The 24,849-nt window shown below is 32.7% G+C and overlaps 1 protein-coding gene across 6 annotated transcripts in view; it reads right to left on the bottom strand.

Moving 5' to 3' along the window:
* LOC141448073 (syntaxin-1A-like) overlaps positions 1-24,849 on the bottom strand; it is a 61,199-nt gene that overhangs the window by 6,532 nt on the left and 29,818 nt on the right. For all 6 annotated transcript variants that reach the window (XM_074116142.1, XM_074116139.1, XM_074116141.1 and 3 more), the window contains exons 2-3: positions 23,392-23,511; positions 9,522-9,621 (exon numbers count right to left, since the gene is read on the bottom strand). In XM_074116142.1, the coding sequence (XP_073972243.1) occupies positions 9,522-9,621; positions 23,392-23,412 (121 nt within the window). In that variant the 5' untranslated portion in view covers positions 23,413-23,511. The remainder of the gene's footprint in view (positions 1-9,521; positions 9,622-23,391; positions 23,512-24,849) is intronic.

Raw genomic sequence — 24,849 nt, 5'->3', positions numbered from 1 at the left:
TAGGTACATATTTATTTAGTTTATTTGAGGCTGTACCGTAATTAAAGTAAATACGTGATGATAATATGTGATAATCCCTAAAAAGTTTTTATTGTGGCTCCCTCATGCTTCGTTTATGGTGAAGAAGTAGCGTATGACACAGAAATGACACTACCTTCATGAAATAATAACTTTAATATTTTTAATTTCAAGCCCTGAAGAAGGATTTGAAAGAAAGAACTAATTCCGAAAATGCGAATCTGATGATACACATTACAAGATATTACAATCCGAATATTTTATAATGTGTTGAAAACAAAACATTTTCGTTTTTTTCTGTTCACAGTTGGTAATAATAAAGACTGGAACAAATGATTTTAAAACGCTTTAGACGTGCCAAGGCTGACATATTGACCACAACGCTAATTCAGTATCCTTTCACTTGTGCAACAAACCGAAAATTGAAACACTGTGAGACGATGCACAATTATTATGTTCCACTGACCACTCACTGAGGACTTCTATAATTATTTTTACCTGAGATACTTATCTTTAGTTGTCTCTTTACTTATATAGAAACTATTTACTGATAATCACGTGATTATCTTTAAATAAGAAGGCTGTACCTGCTACTCTCAACAAAGCATCAGTTTTTCCCATTTTATCTGAAAACTGTAATTCGGATATCTCGGAAGATGCAGCAGATTGGTTTCACGTGCTTAGTCAGAGATTCTGCTGCTTAAATTAAGATCAGTAGGGGAAGGGGACTGAGCGATTCTCATTAATAGCTTTAAATTTTTCGATATTAATTTATTGGATTACATTATGATTAGAGGGAACAACCAATAATGTAGGGCATTGTTATGATATCTATAGAGATAAATACAATATGAACACAGTTTTTCGATAAAGCCCAAGAACAAGTTTATAAAGAGGAATATGGAAAGAGAGATTTGAAAAATAAAATCTAGAATTATTAAAATTTAAGTTCTAAAAAGAACAAGTTGATCCAGTTTTAGACATAATGCTGGCCAATGTATACGAAATATAAAAAGTTACAAAAAAGGAAGAGAGAGAGAGAGAAAACAGGAACATCCATCGAGAGTGCAGCCAGAACAGTCGTACTTCCGGTAGACCTACTTTAGACTCGATCATACAAACGCAATTTTTGTTTGAAGTAACAACTTTAAAAATCAACTTTGAAATTATTAATTTGAAGCCTCTGAAAAAAAGGCTTTACAATCAACACAAGTGAGACGTTTCAATTCAACTATAAACAACAAATTAATTATAAAATATTTAATCCAGACTTGCAACAACATTCTGAAATATTAATAATTATTAATTAAGAATCTCTTTGAAATTTATTTGTTGCCTATACAATATTCAACTGTGCATCGTGGTACTGGGTTCGATTCCCGGTCTTGGCCTTGGATTTTATTTAATGGTTAAATGAGAAATAGTAAAGTACGTTTGCTAGTCGCCTCCGTCCACGACACCTAGTAAATGGTAGTTGGACGTTAAGCCCCGCCTGAAAAAATAGGCGATTACTTTACTTTACTTTACTTTTTACAATATTCAACTGTGACAGAGGGTTAATTTTCAACAAACTACAAGCACGGACAATTAAAGCAAGGTAACATCCATTCTAAGTGAGTGATGGAGATAAGATTTACTGCAAATTATTACAGAACAACAACAACAACAAAAAAGTATCATGACTACCATCATTTTCTATCAGGAGAATTAGTTCAATAAAATTTATTCAAAATGTAAACACATTTACTGTATAGGTATATCAACACAAGAAGTCGTGAAAGGTCCATCGTTATGTACTTTTATATTTATGTAAATAAAAGACAACGTCTTTTCACTAAGAAAAAGGTCAAAAATAAAATTTAAAAAAAAGTTGTCACACGACATCACGGAGTAATATCCGGAGAAGCAATCAGAACAGAAATGATCGTGCCTTTCCGGTAAATCGTGGGTTAACTTTAAAGGAAATGATTATAAATTAGAAAAAAAATGGCCACAATTACACTCCATGAATTTAAAGCAGTTCAGTAGAAATATGTAGAACTTGTTGACATCTTAAAAACTTTATCCTTCCTCAAAAAAAAGTAACGTCCCATAAATTAGAAGTAAGAGCCCCCCAAAAAATAAGAGGATAACTCTAGCCGAAACAGGATACTATGTGATACCAACCAGTCTCTTTAAGATTCGATTTGTTCGGGCTTCTGTATATGAATTATCTGTATATGAAGCCATGAATTGGTAAACTCTGCCATCTATCGGTAAAGGTCCTCTCTGCTAATTATTGGCAGAAGAAAATATCACCCTTGTTGGTGAATAGTTTTACAGAATTATCATACATTCGCGCACAGATGTACAGTAGCGAAATAGCTCCAATATTTAAAACAAATTACAGTAATCTCATACAAACACTCAATATCGAATTCCTACTCGACAATAGAGATAACCCATCTTACGTTTCAAAAATAATATTTAATGCCAATTATGAAAAACACTCAGATTACTACACTCTGTACACAGACGGTTCTAAATTAGATGGTCGTACTGGAGCTGCGTTTTATGATCCTCAATTTGAATATGGGGCTAAATTCAAACTTGCACCACAATGTACGGTATACAGCGCGGAACTGTACGCTATAAAAGAGGCTTTGAGGTATATCAACACACTTAACCACAAAAAAACCGTAATTTACACAGACAGCAATAGTTCATTACAGAAATTGCAAAATTTTAAATTTTCTATAAATAATTCTCATTTACTGGTGGAAATTCTAGAGTTGAACAGAGAAATAGTAGCCGCAGATAGGATGGTGAAGTTCGTCTGGATCAGAAGTCATGTTGGAATAGTGCTTAATGAGAAGGTGGACGATCTGGCTAGGGAAGCCACAGTGGATGGACAGACTACAGACTACAGACTTACTAACGAGGACGTTAACACATTGAGCCGACAAAGAGCGGTGGCGAGTTGGAGTCAATTATACGCAAACGAAAAAGGTGCTTTCTACAAAAAATATAATCCGGTCGCAGGCCAGAGAAAGCTCTGGTTTAGAAATTTTGAGAACACTAATAAAAGATTTATAAGCAGTATGTGCCGGTTGCGTTCGAACCACGCTATTTGCGGTGAATATTTATATAAAATTGGGAAGGTGAATAATGACTTGTGCGATAGATGCCATGAGGTGGATAGCGCTGAGCACATCATCATGGAGTGTGCGAAGCATGACATACAAAGAAAAGAGCTTTTCAACCGCCTTGAAAAGGAGCTAACTTCCCCTTATAATTATATGTGCATTTTGAGCAGTAATAATGTAAAGATATATGAAATATTATATGGTTTTATGGTAGAGGCAGGCATTAAAGTTTAACAGATTTTAGGCACTAATGAATTATAAAAACATAAAGGTTTAAAAACTAAATTTCTGTTATTTATGTACAAATAAATGATATGCTGGCTGTATGGTGCTACCGATGCCAATAAAGAAAGGAAAAAAAAAAAAAAAAAAAAAAAAAGCCATGAATTGACTGAATTATCGTTCTGACTCGGCCTAAGTTGCTGTGTTATTTTTCTTAAAGTTGTGTAGGCTTTGAGTGGCTTTGTTGTAGGATTTTCCTCCTCACTGACGGATAATAATAGTAATAACAATACCTAAGGAGCCTTTTAAGCTCACTTGTCCGGTGATGGACAATGCTGTCTGTAACAAGAGAGCCTAGGCTGGAAGCCGGGAGTGAACTGATAAATATTACGGCACAAATCAGACGTTTATGCCTTTTGTATTAATAATTTAAATAAAACTTCAACTAAAGCACTAAAGAGAACGTTATAATTGTATTCTTTAGCGCTCTATTAATTGCGAAACGACAACAAGTTTAACTAGTGTTTTTCCACAGAGCGAAAAAAAACAAAAAAATAATATCTAAAATAAATAAAAAAAATAACGGAGAGAAAAAAAAAATTACTTTAGTGAGTTCATTGTCATTGGAGTATATTGACTATTCCTGACCAATGATTCAGACCGATCTTGGTGACACATGATTGACGAACCTCGACTAAAGTCTTTAAACCAAAACAACATCTCTTGTGTTTTTCTTTCCACATCCTAATTTTCCAATTTTAACCCACCACAAGGAAAGTTCAATTTAAACAAGAAAAAAAGAAAACATTAGTTTTCTTTTATAAACATAAAAGAGAACTATCAAAGTGTATCTTTAGGTTTAAAGGCAAGGAACTCTAGTAATTCCCAATGAAATCAGAGAGAGAGAAAAAATAAATGCAGAAGATCTGTTGTTGCTCTCATTTTTTCTTAAACATCTATCTTCAGGAAAGAAGTGATTCTAATCCTAAATAGGCTTCATCAAATTCCACACTGAGTACATGTACTATAAAAGCTTGATCATAATCTTTGCTTGGAATGAAGAGTCATTGTTCTACATGGAATACACTTTAAACTTATCTAAACTACCGATCAGTAGTTGGGATAATGACTATTTGTCAGAAAGACAATGCACTCTGCACATCAACAATATTTTATACATTAACGCTCTCTGTGAAGTCCATTATGTTTTTCCTTTTACTACAGCGCATATTTTAAATTCCCTTTGACCGTTTAATAACTATTGTTGATGAAGTTTTTAAGCCACATAGACTTATTTTGCAACAATGCGTTTTAAATGTGGAAAACAGCAAAACTATTTGGCCGTTCAACCACTGGGAGCCAAGGCTCCTGTGGAGCCCACTCTTCTAGGGGGCTTACTTTTAGGGGCGGCGATCCTAGCAACCCGCTTATGCATCTGGGAATCACTAGATTTAGTGTGGACGCGTCTATTAAATCATAAGGATGTATCTGAGGATCCCAGCTCCTGAATTGAATGAAGTAAGAGCCTTTGAGGCGATAAAGGCCAAGTTGCGATACGCCAGAAAGAGCATTGCATCTCTGGAACAGAAAATTTGCAGAAATGCTGGATTTTGCTAATTAAATGAATCTTTATTTGGACAGTAGGAGTTTTCAAAATTTTCTCAACGGTTTCAAATTTTTCTCAAAACCGTTAGTGTGGAAGAATCAAAAATTATTTGGCTCAGAATGAGTAGATTATTAGAAAATTAGAGTAACTAGCTGTAATGTCAAATCAATTATGGCCTCTAGAACTAACTATATTGGGGCTCAGTTTCATGGTTGTAAGTTACGCCAGAATGGGAAGACCTCATGAACTAGTGACTACATGACAGGATAATTTGATCAGCGAAGATCCGGTTAAATAAAGGCAACGGTTGGATGATTCGCTACGAGTATTTAAACAGGTCATATCGGATCAAGATGAAACGCTAGAATTACATCGAAATATATCGCTATACAATTCTTAAATACTAGAAGACGCAATTACAAATATATATATATATATATCCAGATTACACTTCAACATTTACTGTAGAATAACATTGGAAGTTAGAATCCCGTTAGACTCCGCAGGAAGCCGACCTGAGACTCCCTCACAGACCGGTCACAACTACATAAACAATCCACCGACTAACCTCATTTTATGTTGTACAAACAAAACACTTCTCTTTAAAACTACCATTGGGTGAAAAGGTCATCTGTACACAAGCTGTTCGAAGTATTTTATTTTTTAAATGGATTTAAAAAATAAAAATTAGAATAATTTGTTCCATTTATTGCGCGGCACATCATCGGATCTTAGTCCATACCTAGGGCTCCTAACGAAATTGATTTTCTGGGAGTTTACAGGACCTTGTAACCTTAAGTCTAAAGTATCTTATCAAAATAATTATAGTCATAAAGAAAAGAAAAAATCCTCAATTCTGTCGGGGCGCAGGTGTGATGAACCCTATCTATCAGTTCTCATTATATTACCAGAGATGGATTTTAATTACCACACTTTTGCACAGAAGAAGCTAAGTCGAAGTTTTCACGGATGACTTTAGGACTTGGGTCGGATTGAGAGTCTCCTTTAAGGGTGCTATGGCCATTATCGTCATTTCTCTCAGGCTGGGATTTCCGCCAGTTTAAGTTTAACTAATAATTCAAGCAGAAGAATGGTTACCTCCACTGATAGTAGCCGTCTTAATGTACTTGGAAACGTATTTGCCGCAAGAATTGGAACCATTAGCAACGACGCCGTCTTACCCCAGCCAACAGGGAAGAGTGACGAATCCAACAAAAAATCCAACTTCTTGATAGAAACATGGATGATAAGAATGATCATCCCCCAAAATATCTCGAAAAGCTTTACGTCTTATGAAATCCTACGTAGGGTGAGAATAGCTTCAAAATCACTTTTAACAGAAATAGATTGCAATTCTTTTTAATTTTATTTAAATTGGAGCAGGAGAAAAGCAATGACAGATGCACAAATGAATACAAACTAGTTTGAAAATATGTAAACAGGAAGAAATCAGTTAACCTTGTCAGGTAACAAATTGATATCTAATAGGAACTAATAATTAAAGGTCATATATTTTTTTATTACACCTAATTGTAGGGTGCTTGATGTTAATTATTTACAGTTAATTTCAATGCAAGTTTAAAGTGCCAATTTATAGATAGAAATGAATTGATATGTACGTAAGAAGCCTTACCAAGGTTAATCAATTTTATGAGGTCTCTAAAACCACTGAACAGCTGTTAGAATTAAGAAGGCAATAACTAATATCAGTTCTACCTATTATGAACTTGATTTGACTACTCTAGCCGGCGCGTTGTCTTCATGGAGAACCCATGACTTGTTCTTTCACATAGCGGGCCGTTTTTTCCTTACTCTTTCACGGAGTTGAGCAAGCACCTCACGGTAGTAATGTTGATTAATTATAATCGATATTTTCATCTGTTTTGGACGTGGAAGGGTCTTCTCGGCCATCTTGGAAACGCTTGAACCACTCAAAAACTCGCACACGTGATTAACATTCATCGCCAAAAAAACTTTTTTTAATAAAAGATAAGTTTCAGTAGCGGTTTTACCAAGTATCATGAGAAATTTCACGACAATTCGTTGCTCTACTACATGTGTAGTATCAAGTTTTCGGTTAAACGAAACTAACACCTCTTACAAAAACGACGGTTCCGGTCAGACAGATTTCTCTACAAACATGTGAGACGCTACAATCAAAAGAGAAGGCTTTACGCTGCACAGCTGTCAATCGTTTGCACGCTGTCGGATTTGGCACATGCATAGTACTTCTGAAGCAGCATCAGTCTCGTTATTTAAATAGCTATACCTCGTAAAATGTATTGTGAATCTTTTCACCATATACGGTTCACAAAGTTTCTGTTTCGGTCCTTCAAGATTAGTAATCTGGGCCACAGTCTCTGATCTGATGGTTACCTCTCAACCAAACTATGGAGGAGGAATAAATTTAAGGATTATTTCAATATTGGCTGAAGTGCAAGTCCTCAGAAATCAGATTTTGGGACTACCCGCACAAGTCACTTTCCTGGAACTTTCTCAACACTAGCATCTTATGTTGTGTGGGCTTCATCAAACTTGTAAAGTATTGCTAGGATTTCTAAACGCTACTTGTTATGTAAAAGCAAGTAAACGTTGAATAAGTGACAACATAGTATATCTTCAAAAACACCTAACATTTGTGTAGTTGTTAAAAGAATTATAGAATAAGGTAAAAATTCTGTATGGTGAAAATTGGAAAAAATTTATTATATTCCTGTAAAGGGGGGGGGAATCAATGTGTACAAGAAATCCAGGAATTGTATAAAACAGAGCTCATATCCAAAGGGAAAGACGTAGATCCAATAGAAAAGAACAAAAAACAAAAAAGTTGTCAAGTTCTATTTTAATGGTAATGGCAGTAGACCATGAAACAGAAGAAGCAACCAGCCAAGAGACAGAGAGAGGAGAGAGAGCGAAGATGTACAAAGTAATTATGAAAAAAGTCACGATCTGTGAGAATGGACAGTCAACTCCACTTACAAACTCCACTCTAAAGCATGGCGGGGACTTCCCCAGTCAAGGGCGTATACACTACTTCTAACATTCTTATCCATACAAGAAATTATATTCAGAGGAGTTTTTAAAAATGCTATTTTGTATTCTGCTTCAGGGATATTTTTATAAGTTCGAGATAAAAGTAACCACTATCTAAAACTTTTTAAAAAAATCTTATAAATTAAACATGCTTGGAAAAAAAAAACATGACGTTCTTGATTATTCCATGACAAAAACACGTGAATTAAACCCCGTACATAATACAATACATCATACATAACTTTGCGGGCTCTAACTGCCCGGCTATCTTGACACTTTAAAATTTAATTAGTTGAATCAACTTTATTTTTTTGGCTATCAAATCTTAATAGCTTGCTGAATTCTAAAAAAAACGACTCATCTTGTTACAAGTGCTCCATTCTTTCCCATTGTTTAAAGCTTTGAAAAAATCAATAAAAATTATATCCAAAGAAACAAATTTCATCATACCAGCTGAGCACGTAGTGTTAGCAACATGATCACTTTAAAAAGAACTTTCATATCCGGTCGTTGTGAAGGTATGATGACGTAAAAAAAAAAAAAAATTATGAGTATTTTAAACTGAAGAGATCCTTGGTGTAGATAATTAATTAATTATTAATCTAATTTAATTATTAAATTAAAAATTAATATTTCAAGAGTTTTTATCAAATAAAAGAATTTATAAGGAATATTCCATTTCTCATATTATTTTCTGTAAACAGAAAAGTATACATTACATGCACAAAGCTTTGTAACTATTACTGAAAAAATGCATTTTTTGGGCAGACTCAAAGAGGCGTTAGGGGAGATTAGCCTTCAATAATTTTTAAACGATTATACAAAGAAAATTTTACTTACAACCTTGAAAATAATAAGAAAAGTCATGCGAGTGTTCAACCCATTTTCTTTTTTTCTCCAGCTCCTCTTAACGGAATTTAAAACAATTCTATCTACATAGAATAAATGTGGTTGCTTTTTAATGTGGTAGGATTTTATCATGAGATGCAAGCAATTTTTCAACAACCTTATAATTAGTACTATATTTAACAGAATAGGTCTTAGTGTAGGGAGGGGGGAAGAAATTACTGTCCAAATTAATCCCTACCTTTTCAAAATCAGCTTCAGTATATTCAACTAGCAATAATGATCATAAATGTACGTGTAAATGAGGATACAAGTTAGAAATTTCTTAGTAAATTGGAAATATGGAGGAGAAGAGGCAAAATCGAAGTGGAGTCAAGGTGCAGTAGTGATTTTATCCAAGAGTACAGTACATCCTAGGATGCAGCAAAAAGGAGAGAAGCTGTCAGTTGTCTCCCGAACCTCTCGATTCCATCCAACTTCCCGATGGAATGGACATCGTAAAGGCTTACCCATCACGAGTAAATATAGATGGCCCGAACGTCGCTATTGACAGCATACTCGCCAATGCGCCAAAAAACAAAACAAAATAACCTATATATAAGACTTCATAAAGGTGAGAGTAAGAGATGTAAAAAAAATACAGAAACTGGTATAAGGAAATTGTGTAGTACCTTGATCCGGCCTTGGTGATGAAAGCAGATTCGAATGCAGCGACCTAATTATGGCAATGTGCTCTTTAATCTCGTCTATCCAGCCTCTAGTGACCTCCACCTGTTCAAATAAAGATATTAGCTCAAATTAAAATCATACTTAACAAATATTAATATATTTTAAATTAGGATGTGGCAAATAAAGCAATGTATGAATGATATTAATTTGGTAGTATGAGAAACCGAAAAAGAGGTCGATACAAATGTACAGGAAGTAATTTGAATTGGAATACTGTGAATGTATAAATGAATCTACAGGTAAAAAAATGAGTAATTACTTATTTACACTATTTCATCAGACTAAAAGCAACAAGTGGTAGTGGCGGCGGCCATAATTGGTTTTACTTTTGACGTCATTCATGGTTATTTACTAGTTTTATTTTATTTATTCACTTATTTTTTTATTTTTTATTTTATAAGGTGAAACGCTTCAAACACGTCGGACTTACTTTCCCAAGTTGATTATTCTACTCATAAAAACGAATACTGATAATAAAGTAATAAGTGAAAAAGAAATAGGAAGAAAAATCACAAGAATTAATTATTATGACTATCTTAGCACTCAGAAATCATAGCAATCTCTGTCGTTAGTTTATTTTATCCGCTCAAGATTTTTTATAATTTTTGAAAAATTTAGAAAATCAAGTGAAACGTTAGTAATAGATACAAAAATACATTTCCGAGACTTATTTTGCTATATTTTATTTAAGAAAAAAAAAAATTAAAATTATACTGTAAACAAAATTTTACATACGGTTTTTACATACAAATATTCAGTTTTAAAATTTTCTCGTTTATAAAAAGTCACTGTGATCAATTGCCAAAAAAGATAATTTTATTAATGTGATTGGCATAATTAAGTTTTGCAGAAAGATTAGCATTAATATAGATAAAGAAATTATGACTGATACTGGCTAAAATTTTTCTTCCCCTTGTATTAATGACTCAAATACCAAAAAAGATGAACGTATAGTAGTTTAGTTTTAAAAAACATAAAAAACCTCCGTTGTAATGTCTATACGTTTCAAAGATATATCCGCTTACAACCACCAAGAGAGAGTAAAAAATTAGAATAAAAAAAAGGTACCTAAATTTGAAACGCACTAAGATATTATATGAAACTGTAATCTGAGCCTATGATCTCTTCTCAAGCTGAAGAAGTATCATACGTGATTAACTTTAAAATAAAAAATAGCTTATACACTCCAAGACCTGAGTAAAAGAAATTCTCATGTTACCAAAGCCTACAAAGAAACAAAATAATAATTCGATCAAAAAGAATCACCAGGCTTCTGAAGAAGTAGACGTTCTATATTTCCCAACATACACTCAATACAGATTTCTGAAAACCATTCTTATAGATTACACTATATACAGGGTGAAACAGTAAGTAAGTAATATCCATAGGCCTACTGTGTGTAGTACATCTGAAGTCATATTTTCCACTGTTCTTGAGTGACGTCACTTAATTTTTTTTTTTTTTTTTAAATTACTTTTTTGCAATAAAAATGTTATTTCTCAGAAAGTTTTAGTCCGAATTCGATTCTGATAACACGGTTAGAAAGTAAGATAAATTTTCTAAAAATTGACACCATTTTGAAGCATAAGTTATTCTTCAAACAGCCTCAATCTTCCTCCTGGATACTGGGAAAATAAAAGTAATCGAAATTTTTGAAGAAAACTCATTAGGCCCTTACATGATCATTATCAGACCTAGATGCTGGCACTTTTACAAAAGTTTCCTTGTCTAATGGGCTTTCAAAAGGTATATCATTTTCCAGGATTCCTTTTATCCTCGTATGGAGAAATTACGTTTGTTTTGCAAGAAAATGTGTTTACGAGCATTCAAGAGTGTTAGTTTATGAAGTTGTTTAATTCATTGAAAACTCTTTTAGATGGATGGATGCTAGTCAATTTCAAAGTAGATTGTCTTGAAATAAGGAAGTCAAAGGTTACTTTGCCCTTTAAACATTTACTTCTGTTCTATCTGAAATATTTGAGAAAATGTTAGGAAATATTTTAAGCCACTCACGAACAGTGGAAAATATGAAGTTGGCCTATACGTCATTGAACTCCACTTTAGATGTAACTACAAACAGTAGGCCTATGGACATTACTTACTGGTTCACCATGTATACATCAGCAAATTAATTCAGAAATAAATAGAAAGATTACAATTATAATGACAGTAAGAAGTATTAGCTGCAAGAGAAAATAAACCTGATGGGAAAAACTAGCACTTTTTCTTTATCTGATTCTGAGAGAGATTGGACTTCACAAAGCAGATCAATTTGTAGAATCAGGTTTTTTTTTTTAAATACAAAAAAAAAAAGACCTCAAGATTTCGAAATGGAAAAGTCTTACACCACAGCATCTATACATCCTGTGAACAAAGCTTGAGGGGAAATTAAAATGGATACAAAATAATACTGAGTGAAACTGCATAATAAGAGTAAATAATAGAAAATGTCAACACCTGAGAGTAATTTAAACAAAGCAAACATGTGAACAGAATAAGTAATCTAAAACACGTGTGCATTCCTAAATGTGTGGGAAAAACTAAGACATTATCATCTTCTAACTATTGTTATTATTAAACTATACAATTTCTGCAAGTCCCCCTTTTTACTTTATCTAATTATTTTTCTAATTTTTGTTGTTGTTCTTGAATATCTTTTAGAATTTCTCTTTAAGTTCTCTTTTTTTTTAAAAAAAAGAAAAGTGTTATATTCTACACAAAAGAAACACAAAAATGGCGTTGTCACCGTAAACTATAAAAATTATTTATTATGTTTTCGCTTTCGTCAAGCTTTAACACACACAATAGGGAAAATTTATCTTTTAAGATCTTATTTATCTTAAGATTTTATTTATTTATTTTCAGTCGTATTTCATTAAAAAAAATAATATTATGTACAGGGCGCTAATGACCTTAGCAGTCGATGCGCCCCAAAAAAAAAAAAAAAAAAAAATGTACATGAAAAATTGTTCAGAATTTTAGACTTTATTTTAGAATGTTTTTAATTCGATCTTTTTTTTAGAAATCGAATTAGAACAACTATTTATCAACGAAATTCTGTGTCTCTTGAGTACAAATTCTGCCCCTTAGACTTCAAAAAAAACTCTGCGCTCAGAAATTTATGTGGGGTTTCACGAGAGAGTGGAAATTAAAAACAAATAAATACAGCTTATTTATTTATATTTAGCAGCTGCTTGTTTTCTTGAAAAAAAAAAACCTACATCAGGCACCTATTTAAGAAAAAAGTATGCATTCTAATAATATGAAGATTAGGACAATGAAACAAACAATGGGTTAATACTGTCTGACTTTCCAAGAACATCATCCACATTACTACTGCGCTGGGAGGAGGAAACAGTGATGACTGATTATAACAATCGATTTTTTTTTTGGATTCAATCCTGATTGGAAAATAACTCTCAGCTTATTTATGAGACATCTATTGCGCAGGTACATACTCCTCGCCGAATTTCCAACTACTAAAACATCGAAAGTGTAGACTGAATATTAAGAACTGGCTCCAAAATAATCGATTTTCTAACGTGGTCACCATATTGTTGTGGCTAGAAATAAGTAAAGATAAATAATGGCTAAGCAATATGTCACCACCTCTACCTGTTCAGCAGCTGCAAATGATATTTAAGCGTGAACGTGCCAATTAAGAGGTATCCCTCGGTCAGACAATTCTACCAGTCTAAAAGAAATAATTCTGGGCAAATAGTCTTCTAATTCTTTGTTTAGAAGTCTATTAAGCCAGCTTGAATTTTTTTTAATTAACCATACAACATTCCTGCTATTGTTCGGACCAGTATCAGAGGTTGATAATTATACAGTAAATAAATTATGAAAAAATCTGTTGCAATATAATTTGGAATAAACTAAAACTGATACGAGTTATTAAACAAACCTAATTGATTGCATTTACTTTATTTTTATTACCATAAAACGAATTAAATATTCAGGGAAAACCTCTGAATCATTTGGATAATCACGAGAATTTCACCTTGAAGATCGTTGCTTTTTTTGAAATAAGCGATTCTAGGTACTTAAAAAAACAAATAAACTTAGTGTAAGCTAAAAATTCAAGGCAATTGCGTTAAGAGTATATTTTCTCTAACTTACATCTTTAAAAATCTGAGTTCGAATACTCATAGACTTTCTTTTACTACTTATTCTCAACGATTCTAACACACATATATTCTTCAAACTCTGAATATTTGAGTTATAGTTAATTTTTATCAACATTATACAGTTTGTAAAATCGAACATTTTGCAAAAATCTAACTTTAAAAGGAAAACCCATCCTAAGAACTGCCCTAAAATGAACTTTTATAGAAAAATAGAAAAAGTTATAAATCTATTTATTTAATAAGAACCTTCAGAAAATTTTTTTCTTTAAAAAAAAAAACTGAAAAAACTATTCAGTAAAACTGGTACTTCTTTTCTTTACTGAAGAGCTTGATCTTAGCTTATTGTGCGATCCTCTGTTGGCAGCTAAGCAAAATACAGCGGCTATTATTTTTGAACAATAGGGATATACATAAATATGAGATCGTTCTCGTTAAGAACCGCAAGCCTTGAGCAACTCATCCTAGAGTTTCAAATTTGATTAATCAACGAACATAGAGAGCGCACAGTGATAAACTACATAATTTAGAAACTAAACAATAGTTACGACAATAAATTAGAAATGGCTATACTATACAAAATGGAATTATCTTTATCAATATACAATGATTACAAAAACATTTAAGAAATTCTAGAGAACAATCAATTAATGAAACAAGGTGAAACAAATTTAGTAATACAACTTTAATTACGTTAATTTTGTAATTAATTAGGTTTGTCTTAAATAATGTTCACACTATTACATGCTTTTTGCTAAATTCAATGGAACAAATTTTTATTCATTCAATATGGTTCTCAAATCTGGGTCAGTTACAATACTGACTCTTTACACTAGTTTGTAAAACATTGAACATGAAACGAGTAATTATTTCCCCGTTAAATCTATGGAACTAAATGAAGCGATTTAAAGAACAGAGAGTAATGGAATGATAATTAAGACATGAGTCAATTGTCAATGGAAAATAATATCAATAAAATATTTAATTATGCACGACCACTTCCCTCCACCAATGGAAATGATAATTACATCTCGAATTCATTAAGAAAACAGTAATCTAAGTGATGCGATAGTTTTTATGCATAGTATCACGTCCTTGTTTTCCAAGGGTGTGCGCGAGTGCTAGTATACACTGTGACGAAACTATTATACATTAATAATTCATTGTATTCACTGAGATGTTTACAAACGCACATATACTCACACAAAAAAACAAATTATTGGCTACATTACAAACAAAAAATATATATGAACATTTATCACATTTTGTTTGTGGAAAGGTACAATCATACTACAGGTACCTTAACTGATTTCCCTTTGGGTCCAAGGTACTCCTAAGAAAACAAGAACTCCAAGGACCTAAAAACTAGATCAAGACTCTAGCCCCTTACATCAAACTCGAAGGGAAATCAATTTCTTCCGACCAAAAACCTTGATGAAACCTAATCTTAAATTCCAACTGCTATGAGATGAATAGTTTATTGCCTCCTCCATCCGACAAACTATAAAAATAGTCTGGTACAAGAGTCTCCTTAATTTAAAGATATCCTGGCACCAAAATTACTGTAAGGAACGCAAACAATTGTTCCGAGTGATTTCTAAACTAAGGCAAATCAGTTGAAAATTCAGAATTGATTAAACAGCATTTTAGAGTCTTGTAGGCAACCTACCGATTCTTCACACGGATGAATGCTGTGAAGCTGCCCATTCCTGGCCAGCGAGACTAATATATGTGGCCACAGACACGTCAACAGTAGATTCGGGTCCATTAAAGGCGAGAAAATTCTAAAATTCTTACTCTCTTTCTGAAATAACCTCACGGTCATAGCACCTTGACTAAAAAAGAACAATCAGATAGAAGGTACCTCTCTTAATGGAACATTCCAGAAACAATTTCCTGGTTCAGACCCAAGAATTTAGTACCTTCAGCGCAACTGTCTGACTATCTGATAAAATAACTGTCCTTTTCAAAGTACCGAGTTCCTTATCCACTGCAACTAACCTAAACACTGTCTCAAATGTATAGTTTAAGAAATCTTTAACGAGGCAACCAGTATTTTCTGAATTATTCTAAAATACCAAAAAATAACGTACGGCGTAGGGATGTTTAGTTCAGTAATTCAGGCCAAACATCTGTCATTACGCCAGACCAACTGTTAATATGTCACATCAGCTGTGAATATGTCGCGCAAGTGAAGGTTATATAGGGAAAGAAGATCTTTGGAAGACAGAAATAATTAGCTTCCATAAATATATATGTACACCTCTGTAAGTGGTGATGACATCTACTCTATAATTCCAACATACAACTCTTTCTAAAGGAAAGAAACCATAGTTCTGTTAGCGAGACAAACATATATTTTGTTATCTGTAACATTAACAAGATAAAACCTTACTATGCAGTTCACTCCCAAGTGCATGTTTACATTTAAGAATACTACAGCCGTTACGTATATACAATGTTCCTTTATTTGAATAATTTCATAAGCTGCATGTTCATGCATTATGATGCAAAATGAATAGTACATAATTTTATTACATATTGCATCTCATCTGAAAAACAATGTGCACTGCACTTCTTTTGTCCAACTAAGGTGCTTGTAACTCTTATAATTAACTTCTTTTTTTCTTTTCGTTAAGAGCATTCTTATTATTCATTGAATTCTATTGTATTATTTTTTAAATGTATTTGTACTCTTGATAATTGCATTTATCTTGTTCTTAAACCACTTTTACAAATAATCTAAGTGATTATAACAGTAAATCAACAGTCTTAGTCAGGACTTGATTACTTAATTATGTCGCCTTGATTGTTGCTCTTATAAACTTTACTCATCTTAAATTCAAACATTAACATTTTTCCTTCTCAAATGGTTAAAGAATGTATTATGTTCATACAAAATTTACTAAATTAAGTTGTCTCCGTTAAATGTCCCCCGATTCCAAAAAAAAAACGTTTTTAGAAAGAAGTCTGTGTATGTGAGTTTAAAGGGAGCAGTTTCAAACCAGATTTTGATTTTGGGATACTTCTGTAAAGCTTCAGACTAGTGAAGTAAAAAAGCAAACGTAAAAGAAACGACTTAAAAAAGGAAGTTAAATCTTGAGATTTACGAGTATGTACTCAGATAATGTAAAAAAATAATAATCTTTTGTCACTAACTAATTACAACGACAAACCACATCGTACACGAACAGACTCTGTCACACAGTTCCAACACGTGTCGTCTGGTGAAAGTGAAAACAAGACAACTTGAACATTGATACTAAAACACAGCCTTGGACATACAAGACCAACATCCCTTGAATTAGTTTTCGGCAAATGGAAGTTAATAAGTTAAAAAGAACAAAAAAAGAAAGAAGTATTAACCTTAAATCTTCGTTTTCCAACAAGTTCCATCTTGGGACGTTATGGTCCTAATGAAGGTAGGGTAGAACATGGTGCTCATGAAGATTCTGAGAATGTTGGAGGAACCACGGTGTTTATTAAGTTTTAGAAAGGAATCTTTCTTCTCCAGAACCTCTCCAGATTCACGTTCTCTTAGAGAAGTAAACTAGGAGGAGATAATGCAAGCTAAAGCTGGATATCCTGATCAGTCGGTAGATTATTGCGCTGCACTGAGTTCTTTAAAGAAACAACAAGGGATTGAAATATTAAAAATTATAACTGAAACGGAGTACACGATAAATGGAGATGGGAGTCTGATACAAAATCCTTGACCTTTATGAAGGTGACACTGCTTCCTTCACTTTAAAAGAAATGAATCTAATGAATAATTTATAGGGGGAGAGAGAGTGGTGGAGCTAGGTATTTTTGTGACATTGATTAGACCTAGATACAGCGCAGCATCTCTCCATACAACACTTTATCTGTTCATACACTAACTCTCGTTCTATACAACAGTCACATACATGCTTTACGCTGTACCATTTGTTTCCATATTGTGACCAGAAAAGAGAACATTATTCTTATATAGAAACCAATCCTTGACTCACAAGTGAATAAAACTAGAATAAAATATAGGTCAAAAAAACTTGCCTTCACTTTCCAATCTGGGACAAAAGTTAAAATACTAGCAATAGAATTAACCTTCTCAAGAATGGTAACTTCAGTTTCTTGATTAAATAAGAAGCCTATATGGGTTACTATATTGCCACTGCACAAGGTTACGATAAGGGTCCTATAAGTCCAAGTGTACCTAGATCGTTATATGCCTCAGTAATCAGCAAAAAATCTCAAGTTAAGTCTAAAGACAAACTCAAAGTCGAATACAAAACTCAAACATTTCAATGTTAAACAAACCGAAATATAGTTTTCTACAAAAAATATACATTTTGTGGTCTTCTGAACCGTAAATTGCTGAATATGGAAAATGCATCCTAGGATTCTCATTTTCCAATCAGGAAACTCTCAGAAAATATAATTTAAAGTCAACAATCTTCAAGGCATTAAAAAAGGAGATTTATTCTGTAATACTTGTTAATATTTGATAAAGAAATAACTTGAGTCATAAAATGAATGTAAACATATGTTTACGGTTTTTATTACTAGACATTATTTAAAAACATGTCATATACTGGAGAAGAATGGCAGGACAAGTATGGCTGGGATGTGACTGCCAACCGTATAAAGACGGAAGTGTGCATTTAAAAAAAGTTACAAGCCAAAGAAATATTACCAACGTAATTGAGCGCAATTCTTCTTTAACATCCGGAGATAAAAGATTTCAAACAAAATGAATATAAGAAATAATAATAGTAGAGAACAAACTAAAGAAGTATACGTCACAAAGTCGACGGCGCTTTCACCTCCATACTGTGACATCAGGGTCACTGGTCTGTTGGCATATTGCTTCCAAGAAATTTATTTCACTCTGTCACAGAGGGTAGAAATATTCCACTTTTAAACATAGTAATTGTAAAAATTAAAAGCCGACCTTTTATTATTTCTTTTTGAAAGTAATGCACTTTTTGAGATCATCAAGCAGTCAAAATTGATTTAAAATTCGTTCGGCGCCTAAGCAACAGAAATCGAAAACAGAAAAATAGAAGTTATGTGCAAATTCAAACAACATTTAGCTGCATAACAAAGAGGACTGCAATAAAATGGTTCAAGAGGGAGGAAGTCACGTCATCCTCCTCTCCCAGAAGCACTTTTAATTTAAGAGATTGTTGAAATAAATGGTGCGAACTTTAAAAGTCAGAAATACCGAAAATAAAGGAAAGAACAAAAAGAATCCCACAAATGAAAATGTAAAAAATTTCAAATCATTTAATCAACTTTTATTTTAGATGACATTTTCTTCAAAAATCCATTTTTATCTCTTCTACGACCTCATACCACACAGTGAATGTGTGACACTTGTCAACAGACTGCGATAACTTTTAAAACATAACCGAAGAAGAAGATAATTTTTTAATAATAATATTTTTAAATATTATTATTTTATTTGGGAATTTAATGTCTGTGTAAAGACACAATAAATAAATAAGATGTGAGAGTACGACAAGAAGAATAGATGGCTACCAAACGGAAGCAGCCTCTACGTGAACTAGTGTCAATGATTAGTTCTGGAAAAAATCCAGGGAACAATGGAGATACAGTCTTCGTGGTGGACTGAGAAGAGGAATGGTAGGAGAGACTACACTAATGGTTTAGAGAGTGCTGTATCGTACTTTGTCTTAGAGAGATGTTGTACATAAGGAATGTTGAGGGCATTATAGAGAGTAAGGTTTATCACGTAGAAAGAAGCTTCAACACTCTATCAGCTAGAATAGTTTTGATTGGAATGTTGTACAGTCCGTAAAGTTCGTAGGTATTGGCACAACCCCACAGCCCAAATAAGTCCACATAGGTTTGACAATTGTAAAGTATATTAATTTCTTCGGTTTCGTTGGAAATTTGGAACGAAAGTAGGGCAAAATTATTTGTAATTACTTTCAGTTGTACATATTTGTTATATTAATTTAAAGCTTTAGTTTTGTTTTACTATATATGTATGCAGATCCTAAAAGAATTATGAATTTCTGCATTTTTTTTGCATTTTTCGAGGCACTCATACAGAATATTTTCTTAATATACATTTTTGGATCAAATAGGGTGAAAATTCTAAAGGGAAAACTTAACATTCCTTTAAAAAAAAATGACAGTTCGAACGTTGTCAGGCTGGAATAACAGCAGGGACGACGAAATCCTTGAAGAAGACCTCCCTATCAATTCAATAATTGATTCCAACACCAGATGCAAGCCATGTAATTCAATTTAATAAGAATGGCGACTCAGATTAAATGCTCTGGAATCTCTAATGATACAATAACTATGGGAAGTTGCTAATTATTGACATCAAAGCTGAGGAATGTAATTTAAATTACAAAGCCTGACTCTTGTCACAAATCTAATTACATTTTAACTAAGTAATCTGACCTAGAGATTAATTAGTTTATGCAGTATAATTGCAATTTAGTAAGATTCAAATAAGAAAAAAAATTTAAATTAATATTTACCATCCACTTAAATGATAAAGTTGATGCAACGTTTAGAATTAATGTTAGGGAATCGAGTTATTGTGAATGGAACGCTTTATACAATTTAAATTTACTGCTAGTTATGTTTAATGAAGTAAAGTAAAACAAAATATTTCAAATTTGTAATAATTAAATGGGGATAAACATAATTTTTTTAAAAATACAAATCCTCCATTCAACACAATTTATCAGTTTGTGCAATTTAAAAATACTAAATTCTTCTTGCAAAAGTACTTATAGGAAGTAAGTACTTTCTCGAAAAGAGGATATTTTCCCTGTAAAAACTCGATGTGGAAAATTGACAATGATTGCAATAGTAAGAAAAACGAAAAACAACCTTCAAATAATTTTTCCTTCAGAAGCAACCTATCCCTGCCAGGTCTGTTCTGCATTATCTTAAGATGTACTTGAACTTCATATTTCCCCAGCAATCTCTCAAAGTATGCCTAAATGGACTAAAGCTATCATTGGTGAATAGGACACCGTGATTTGGGTTAGTGATTCACAGTCTCCTTAACTTCCCTATCACAAGTCTGTTACTTAGAACTAGCCTAGTTTTTCTTATTTCTTGAGAATGATTGGCCATTTAATCGTGACCAAACCGTCACACTTATAATCTTAATTCCTATTCACTTAAGGAGACTTGAACCATCATTCACCCAACCTGATATTGGTAAGTCTTTTAACGTCAATGAACCCTGCGCATCCAAATCCCTTATACTCTAATTTTTAATTCTTTCGGCGGTTGTTCGTCTTGGAAGCATAAAGATATAAAAGATCCCAAATGGTATGATATCTCCTCTCTCTCTCTGAATTAGAATGTGGTGAGAGTATGGGAAGTTTGTAAATAAACCTGAATGAACCAATAAGGATGAAAATCCGCAGTTAATGAAGAATAAAAGTGAACAACCTAGCTATGATAGATAACTTTTTTTAATATTTATTAAAACAATAATAATTATGTATTTAAAATTAAGACAATCTATTCAATACTAAGTGAAACATAACTGAGATATCGTACAGGAACAATAAATACAAAAGCACACCATATCGTTGAAAACGCGCACCATAAAACTTCCTTTACAAAAACTAAAGGAACAAGATAATATGCTAAAACTATTTTTAAATTGTGATATAATTTTAAACAATGTTTTTATTTTTTTAAAGATAATTTGTTTTATACTATACTATGTCAAATTGTAGGAGGATGCATGCAAAGAGAAAAACATCAGACCGGAAAATAAGTGTACGATATGTAAATAACTTCCTGTTGTTGCCAACCAGATACATGAATGTTAGCCCATATATTTCTACTGTTAAATATATATTGCACTACCTTGTAGTATAGGCAAAAAAACCATATTGGGAGCATAAGTACTAAAAACATCTGGTGAAAGCACTCATGACTGTCCATTACCGCTATTTATAAAATATACTTTTCTTGATACGTACTATTTCTACGGGGGGGAAAAAACCGTTAAAAATGACAAAGTTAGAAAAAATCTTATGGCTACTCGCCATTACCAAATCCTATCTTGACATCCTGGAGCCATGGCTCCGGAAGTGGAGGATAAAGGCCAATTATTAGAAAACCAAGCACATTAACTTCACCTTAAACTGAAAAATTCTTTCCCCCATAAATCTCAATCAAATTTCTTTCACAGCAGTTTCTCAAGTCCATTACCTGGGAATCCACCTGGACAAATGTTTGACATGGAGTTCTCATAATAGTGGGAAACGAAGCGAATTGAACCAAAGGTACAGAATGATAAAGAAACTACTTGACAAAGGCTCCAAACTCACTCGACCAAACAAACAACAACTATACAACAGCTCCAATATGAACTTACGGACATGAACTACTCATGACTACCAAACGCACAAACCTCCAATCGCATTCAATCCTTACAATCCGAACTCCTAAGTACCATAGTCAAAGCTCCATTTTACATCTCAGAACTCACCATCCATACCGGACTTGAAAATTCCTTTCGTTTCCGCTAAATCCAAACTCCGTTACCTAAAATTTCATTACAAACTATCTCCTCATTCAAATCCACTTAATCCAAGCCCGCTCAAACTCAATTCTTCCCACAAACTCTCCTAAACGTTTGAGACACAGTTGGCCGTCTGAATGCCTGACGTCGACTATCCAGGGAGTCATTACTCCATAACGCCTTAAGAGCATATTACGGTTATCATCACTGGATGACCGCCGTTCAAGAAATTAAGTCAATGTATGTGCGCTGGCGCTAAGTCAACGCACATACTTATTGTACATTCATCTTTTTTACTTGTTGTACTGTACTGTACACTTGTAAAATTCTTAAATAAAGAAAAAAAAGAATCTATTAAGGAAAGTAGTACTTTCGAATGGCTGATTTTGTCCAAAAGCTTCTTATCAGATTCCATGTTGGTACCGATACGAAATATCAATTTTGAACTATGAACGTTTTTCCGTTTTTGAGATCATGTTGATTTCACAAAGATATACTCAGACTAGTTCATGAAATTTTTTTTTTTTTCAGATTCAGAGTACTTTAAAACGGATATTTCTGATAAACAAAAACAAAATTGAAAATCTACACGAGCCACTTTCTGAAAGGTTAAGAGGAAGGAAAACAAATTAATTATAAAAAAAATAATAATCGAATGTAAATAAACAAAATGATCAAAATTTAAAATTGTTTCGCAATAACAGTCAAAATTAATATTGACTTTAGGTGACGACATGCAGCATTGAGCAACTTGTTTTGTTTTAGTTTGCAGCCGATGACTTATTTATTTCATTAAGAAAAAAGAAAGAGAATACAACCTTACAGACGCACCAATCTTTTCATAAGTTTCAAATCAGTTTAGGACAGTATCTAAAGGGTGAAATTGTGTATGAACTGTTTCCCAATAAGGCTTCAGTTCGCCCATAAGAACGAAAATAAGGAAATGCTTTGGAATACGAATCCAACACCTTACTTCTTGAAAATATCTATTACCCAGATACTGCGAAACCACAAATTTTTCTAGCGATGGTGGGTTTGCGCCTTCAAGAGAATTGAATACTGCTTTGTAGCACAAAACAGGCTGTGTGTATTAGCCAAAGAATAGAATGAACTGGTGGTCGGTCTTTCAAAATGGGTTTTCCACAAAGCTAACACAAAAGAAAATACCTCTCTAAAGAAATATTCCATGTAACCGGCATTTTCATCTTCAATCTGTAACGCTGTATTCTCCACACCTCGACGCCATTCTGAATCTTCGCCATTTTGTTCTCGAATCTTCTCTACTATCTGCAACAAAAGCAAGTAAACGTTAGATATGCAAGAAATGACTGTCTGGTAAAATGATAAACAGTCTGAACAGACTTAGCATTATGTAAGCTAAATGTAATAAATCATTAAATTTCTGTTGTAAGCAAGTAATATCTACTTATCAGTTTTGTGTATACAATACCCTTATGAGGTGATTATGCACCATATGAGGCGATAATAGTTATCGTACAAGTGAGTGAAGACAAGTGAGCATCAGGACAACGGTATGTACCTCGAGTGTTCATATTTATTTTTATTGATGATTTTTTTTAATACTTAATTGTTTCCATAAGTAGCAAGGTTACGTTACCTGGCTATAGTCTGGTTGCCTACTATTATATAATTCAGAAATAGGTAAGACTAGTAAAATGTTTTTGTTTTTTTAAGGCTAATATAAAAGCTTAAAGTACTAATTAAAGCTTGTTAAAGTAGTGATTAAAATTTGAACCTCCTTCACTAAATATAATGTTGTAATGAAAATGTATTATGTAACAGAAAGCAGAAATACGAGTAGGTATTTTTCTGCAAGCGTTAAATAATAGACTGAATTTAATGAAGTTTAAACTTCAATAATGTTTTTTACACTACTCTACTACAAGCGCTTAAAGTGTACATAAACAAAATGATTGTGTTAAATATTTTCTGAAAATAGTTCTGAAATTAAATAAATTACAGTAAACTAATAAATAACTTCTATAAGTTTTAATGTACAATGATATAAAACAGTCAATAGCTGAATTATCAAGCATTGCAAGCAATAGAAATAATTGCTAGTAACATATAACAAACATGAATAGAAACAAATAATTTATTAATAAAAAACTGAAATGAAATCAAAACAATTGCATCTCCAGATCTCATTTTGGAAATATTTTACTGTAATTAAACAATTTTTTCTCTGAAGTCGTAAGTTTCCCCACTTCTTCCACTGTTATACCTTCCAAAAAGCAAATATTTTTCAAATAGGTACGTTTCAATAGAAAATCATAACATTAAGTAGACAGATTTTAAAAGAATATTTTTGTCTTCAGTGTTATTTGTTAAATTTTGAAGGAGGATCCAAAAACTGTACACCAATTTTTGTGCTTATTGTAGTTTTGTTTACTTATTTTGGTTACCATGCCACGATTGGACTGCTCTAATCAAAACTAGTCAATTAAGCAACATTCCTGTAGCATTTTATCTGCTATAAATCAGATATTTTTTTACATTTCTATCCTGTTTCGGATTTTCAACCATCATCAGTTACGTAGAGAAAATTTGACTTCCATTCTCTATTCAATGCAGTGCTCTGTTTATATTAATTCATGAAATAAT

The sequence above is a fragment of the Rhodnius prolixus genome, unplaced genomic scaffold (assembly GCF_049639745.1).
Source record: "Rhodnius prolixus isolate KJV_2025 unplaced genomic scaffold, Rpr scaffold_13, whole genome shotgun sequence".
Taxonomy (NCBI): domain Eukaryota; kingdom Metazoa; phylum Arthropoda; class Insecta; order Hemiptera; family Reduviidae; genus Rhodnius; species Rhodnius prolixus.
This window is presented reverse-complemented; position numbering and strand designations above follow the sequence as displayed.